The 6,101-nt window shown below is 43.8% G+C and overlaps 1 protein-coding gene across 1 annotated transcript; it reads left to right on the forward strand.

The window, feature by feature from the left end:
• Nucleotides 1-1,084: 1,084 nt before the first annotated feature.
• Nucleotides 1,085-6,101, forward strand: gtf2h2 (general transcription factor IIH, polypeptide 2). The gene is made up of 11 exons (XM_029763739.1): nt 1,085-1,149; nt 2,317-2,421; nt 2,912-3,026; nt 3,122-3,208; nt 3,325-3,375; nt 3,723-3,777; nt 4,008-4,113; nt 4,250-4,340; nt 4,698-4,893; nt 5,007-5,177; nt 5,468-6,101. The coding sequence occupies exons 2-11, from the start codon at nt 2,366-2,368 to the stop codon at nt 5,719-5,721; spliced, it is 1,182 nt and encodes a 393-aa protein (XP_029619599.1). The 5' UTR covers nt 1,085-1,149; nt 2,317-2,365; the 3' UTR covers nt 5,722-6,101.

Consider the following 6,101-nt stretch of genomic DNA (forward strand, 5'->3'; position numbering starts at 1 on the left):
TTATTTTTGTGTGATTTTGTTGTCAGCACATTCAACTATGTAAAGAAAACAGTATTTTATAAGATTATTTATTTCATTCAGATCTAGGATGTGTTGTTTAAGTGTTCCCTTTATTTTTTTGAGCAGTATATTTCACCTTTATTTAACCAGGTAGGTTAGTTGAGAACAAGTTCTCATTTACAACTGTGACCTGGCCAAGATAAAGCAAAGCAGTGTGACACAAACAACAACACAGTTACACATGGAATAAACAAGCATACAGTCAATAACACAATAGAAAAAAATAAAGTCTATACACAATGTGCAAATGGCGTGAGGAGGTAAGGCAATAAACAGGCTATCTCTGCAGTAGATTGCAACTCATCCCCCTTTGGCAGTTCTATCTTGACTGAAAATGTTGTAGTTGGGGATTGAAATCTCAATTTTTTTGTGGCCTTCCTAAGCCAGGATTCAGACATGGCAAGGGCATCAGGGTTGGCTGAGTGTGCTAAAGCAGTGAGTAAAACAAAGTTAGGGAGGATGCTTCTGATGTTAACATGCATAAAACCAAGGCTTTTTCGGTTACAGAAGTCAACAATTGAGAGCGCCTGGGGACACGCAGGGCCTGGGTTAACCTCCACATCACCTGAGGAACAGAGGAGGAGTAGGATGAGGGTACGGCTAAAGGCTATCAAAACTGGTAGTCTAGTGCGTTGGGGACAGAGAATAAAAGGAGCAGTTTTCTGGGTGTAACCGATGTGAAATGGCTAGTTAATTAACGGTGGTGCGCGCTAATAGCGTATCAATCGGTGACGTTACTCGCTCTGAGACCTGAAGTAGTTGTTCCCCGATGCTTCGTGGGTGTCAGTTGTTGATGTGGGCAGATGGTCCCTGGTTCAAGCCCAAAGTGGGGCGTACTGTTACATGGGCGTGGTAGGATAGATCGTATTGCTGTCTAAACAGCTGCCCACTTAAATACTAAACTTTAAACGTTTTTAATAACAAAAGTTTCGGCCAATTTATGAGCTCATCATCAGCCACAAAAAACATACATTTACCCATTGCTCCCCCCAACAAAAATCTGAAATCGGAACTATTTTTCCTTTAGAGCATGTTTCCTGGGGCGGGAAGCTCTTCCGTTACACCAAACATGGTTGCTTCCTTCAGCAGGTATGCGAATGTTGTGTTTTTCTTTTAATCTTATTTGAATGTTTCTATTTCTGCATCATAGTAAACTAATGTCCATTTATTCAGCCGACGATTTAACTAATTTAGTCGAGTAACTCATTCATGAAATGTAGACGATTAATTTAGCAATGCATTCGAATAACATCTGCCAGTTTCACAGCAAGGCGCAGCCACAGACGAGGAGTTAGTTAGAAAATATCTTTGGCGCTGCTGAACCAAAATCTTGGGTTTACAGGAGACGTTGAATATGGCGATTCAACTTGCCATTCTCCAGCTTTTCAAGATTAATGTCATACGTTTGGTACTTACCAAAGAATGGAGTTTGGCTGAGCAACTAAAGTTAGTATTGTAATGCCGTTACTGCCGTTCCGGCCGGTATGTACTCCACCCCCCTAAAATCAAAATACAAAGTTACACGCAACCGAAAATATTCGTATTGTTTTTGAGAAAATGCCAAATCCACCTCTTCTGCACCACCAATAAAATCGGCTGATCCAGCAGCAGTAAATGTCATTGATTTTATCACCTTCAACAGTTTATGAACGCCAAACCTATCTGTTGTTTCACCCGCGCTACACGGAACGCAATAATATTTAATGTAAGTAGACAATATAGGGTACTTTTTTAAAATCCATTACTAATATTGCAGGATGTGCAAAACTGGCATTTATTCGATTGCATGTAGCTTTTTATTTACACCATTTTTGGAAGTACATACCGTCAAAAGGTAGTAATGACGATAGTCGCTCAGCGAAACTCCATTCTTTGGTAAGTTCCGAACGTATTTTGACATTATTAAGCTTGAAAAGCTGATGAATGGTAAGTGGAATGACCGCTTCCTGGGTTTAAAGGAGAATTGATGGATCGAGTGTTTTGTGATTGCTTGTTAACTGTCCATGGCTTATGCTTACCCATAACTTGTATTATCCCTAACACAAGGTGCACCTGTGTATTTTTTATTTTTTACAGACTAAATATACATAATTGGTTCCAATTTGACTAGTATGGGGATGATGAGCGGGCAGCTATGTTGTTTTTGAAGATAATTGTATTTGCATGATAATGCCATTGTTTATAGTATAATAACTACAAAGCATTACAAACTTTTTTTTTTTAAAGCTTCTAATTCCCCTCGTGTCATTTCTACAGATACTTTTAGTTTTTGATTGAACTGCATTTGGAGGTTGACTCAATCAAGATGGACGAAGAGCCAGAGAGAGCCAAGCGTTGGGAGGGGGGTTATGAGCGAACATGGTAAGGCGCTCACTAAACATAAACTTAGGATGAATATAATTATTGGACTTTTGTGTGTGTTTTTACATTCACCAACTTCATCCTGCAGCAGTCACCTGCATTGTAGGAGACTCTATTGGCAACCAATCTATAGGGTGTTATTGTTTGACTCAAGCGAACATGACCAAAGACGTGACTGAAACAGGAACCAATTTGCCGTAATTCATGAGTGGCCCACAGTGAATAACTACATGTGATTGAGACTCTCTCACTAATTGGTTGTGTAATGTACACACACATGATTTTAGTTTGTGTGTTAAAATCATTTTATAAAGAATGGCAACACTGCCATGTTGATCTGAGCCTCGCTGTTAAAAAACACATTAGTGTCTGACTTTTGGCTGTCGCAGATGCACCTCCCCCGACTGAACTCCTTGACTTCGGTCTACAGTGAGGCTGCAACAGCCTTACCACTGAAATGAGGACAATGACTGACTGTCTGTCCATATAGGGAGATATTGAAGGAGGATGAGTCTGGATCTCTCAAAGCCACTGTGGAGGAAATCCTTTTCCAGGCCAAAAGGAAAAGGGTGTTCGAGAGCCATGGACAAGTTCGGCTTGGGATGGTGAGTTGATTCCTTACCCTCTATTTGCCTTCTCAGATGCCATGAACTTCTTCAGTAAAGTAATGTTGATAACACTACAATATCATGTGTTCCAGATGCGTCACCTGTACGTGGTGATTGACACCTCTAGAACCATGGAAGACCAGGACCTGAAACCCAACCGCCTCACCTCTACACTCAAGGTGAGGAGGGTTGAGGAAGAGGAGGGGCTGGTAGAGAGGAGGAGGAATCAAAATACTTGTAAAACATATGGAGCTGAAAAATATTTAGTGATTGTTTTCTCTCTTCAACCCTGCAGCTGGTGGAATATTTCGTAGAGGAATACTTTGACCAGAATCCCATCAGTCAGGTAGGCCCTCATTCCACCATTCAATTAGTGGGTTTTGTTGTCCCACTGTCATTCGTTCCTGAGCGTTTGTCTATGTAAGCAGCCCTTGGAGCCTGGCTCCTCTAGGTTTCTTCCCAGGTTCCAGCCTTTCTAGGGAGTTTTTTCTAGCCACAGATACATCTGCATTGCTTGCTCTTTGGGGTTTTAGGCTGGGTATCTGTAAAGCACTTTGACACCTCCGGATGTAAAAAGGGCTTCATGAAATACATTTGATGGATTGCTACGTCAACAACGGTGTGTTGTCATCCTCCTACTATATGGTCTAGTAAGGTAAGAGAACTTAGTCCCTCCTATGGTCTCCTCTTCAGGTGGGTATCATCACCACAAAGAACAAGAGAGCAGAGAAGCTGACTGACCTGGCAGGTGAGAGGTCAGCCTTGGGTCATTCTACTAGGTGTCCCAATTTCCCCTAAGCTTAATCAATATAAGTGTTGTACATTTTTTGTTGTTGTTGCATGTTTAAAATACTTTTCATTTTATATAGATTTATTTTCCATTGTAGGCATTACGTCTTTGGCTTGCTAGTGTTTTGAGTGTGCATGTAAGTTGTGTGCTGGTTACAGTTCTGCTAACTGCTGTTATTCTATTCACAGGGAACCCAAAGAAGCACATCGATGCCCTGAAGAAAGCAAAGGACTCTACGTGTGGGGGAGAACCCTCTCTATATAACTCCCTCAGCCTGGCCATGCAGACACTCAAGTATGCTTCCTGTGTGGTGTTTGTGTGTATATTCATATACTTTTATTTTGTCCCAAGATGTATGATCCACTTTGTCTTTTCACCATCACACTCTCTCTCCTCAGACACATGCCAATCACACTCTGTCTCTCCTCAGACACATGCCAGGCCACAGCAGCAGAGAAGTCCTCATCATCTTCAGTAGTCTCACCACATGTGACCCAGCTAACATCTACGAGCTGGTCAAGGTAACAGCAGATCTGGCTGTCTCTGTCTGTCTCTATCACTTACATCCAGGCTGTATCACATTCGGCTGTGATTGGGAGTCCCATAGGGCGGCACACAATTGGCCCAGCATCGTCCGGGTTTGGCCGGTGTAAGCCGTCATTGTAAATAAGAATTTGTTCTTAACCGACTTGCCTAGTTAAATAAAGGTTAAATCATTTTTATAAAATCTTGCTCTCTATCTCTCACTTTCCCTCTCCCCAGATGTTTTTCTCTGGTGTTTTGTCTCATGTAGAAACTCTGGTGTAGTTTCTATGTGGTCTTTCTCCTTGGTGTCTCACATTTCATATCTCTGGTGTTTTCTCTGTTCTCTCCATCAGACTCTGAAGGCTCTGAAGATCCGTGTGTCTGTGATCGGCCTGTCAGCCGAGGTGCGTGTCTGCACCGTGCTCACCAGAGAGACCGGGGGGTCGTACCATGTGATCCTGGATGAGAGCCACTTCAGGGAGCTGCTGATGTTTCATGTGAAGCCTCCTCCTGCTACCTCCTCCTCTGAGTGTTCCCTCATACGCATGGGTCAGATACACACAGAGCTTCAGCACATAGACTGGCTCAGTCTTAACCACACAACGTTATTTCTGAGCTCCAGTGTGTCCATTCTCGCTCTCTCTCTCCCTCTCTCCCTCCAGGTTTCCCCCAGCACACCATAGCCACTCTATCAGACCAGGATGCCAAGCCTTCTTTCAGCCAGGCCCATCTGGACAGCACTAGTGGTGGTCCCGGTCTGTCTATGGGAGGGTACTTCTGTCCACAGTGCCAGGCCAAGTACACTGAGCTACCTGTCGAGTGTAAAGTCTGTGGTATGTGGTGCCTAGCTGACTGTGAAGTCTGTGGTGCCTAGCCGAGTGTTTAAGTCTGTGGTGCGTGATGTCTAGCTGAGTGTATGTCCCAATCGTCTCTCCTTCACTCGTTTTACTAATTCCCACATTTTAAAGCATTGGTTTGCTGTAGGCACGGGGTAGAGGGAGTTTCTCATAGCAATAATTTCCTTCGGGAGAAAGGCATTTTGGGAAATAGCTTCTGTGTATATAAGTTGAGATGACCCGCGTGTGTGTACTACAGGTGTGACTAAAGTGTATGTGTTCCCCAGGGCTGACACTTGTCTCCGCTCCTCACCTGGCCCGCTCCTTCCACCACCTCTTCCCCCTGGAGGCCTTCCAGGAGAGTCCTCTGCTGCTGCACCACAGAGAGAGGTTCTGTGAAGCCTGCCAGGGGGAGCTGAAAGATAAAAGTGTGTTCACATGTCCGTCGTGCAGCAGTGTGTTCTGCGTGGAGTGTGACCTGTTCATCCACGACACGCTGCACTGCTGCCCCTCCTGCATCCACAGCCGCAGTGCCACCTGAGATGCTCTGGTCAAAAGTATGTAGGATATATAGGAAACCTCAGACAAGTGCCAATATACCTGCACACACTTTAAAGATGTTTACTAATTTGGAGGGCGTTCAGTGCTTTGGGCCCTTCCTGAATTTACTTCTGGAGTTGTGTTGCTAGGAAATTTGGAATTGACTTTGGCCATATTGCTTGGAGTTGACTTTGGAGTTGTCCTGTATCCAGACTGACATCTAAAGCTAGAGGACTGACTTTACTTCAATGTTGGTTGGATTGAGATGGAACTGCTGAAACTCTGAGCATCGATATCGCCGGTTGGCTAGTGCCGGATGGCTCTGGCAGCAGCATAGAATGGACCAAACCTTTTCAATAAACTTCCGCTCTTTTGTAGAGA

The sequence above is a fragment of the Salmo trutta genome, chromosome 9 (assembly GCF_901001165.1).
Source record: "Salmo trutta chromosome 9, fSalTru1.1, whole genome shotgun sequence".
NCBI classification, from domain to species: domain Eukaryota; kingdom Metazoa; phylum Chordata; class Actinopteri; order Salmoniformes; family Salmonidae; genus Salmo; species Salmo trutta.

Bases quoted from the DNA above. Each gene is read 5' to 3' on its own strand.
- gtf2h2 (XM_029763739.1), top strand. From the start codon at position 2,366: ATGGACGAAGAGCCAGAGAGAGCCAAGCGTTGGGAGGGGGGTTATGAG. The intron at 2,422-2,911 runs GTAAGGCGCTCA...CTGTCCATATAG, and splicing joins GGGGGTTATGAGCGAACATG to GGAGATATTGAAGGAGGATG. The intron at 3,209-3,324 runs GTGAGGAGGGTT...TCAACCCTGCAG, and splicing joins GCCTCACCTCTACACTCAAG to CTGGTGGAATATTTCGTAGA.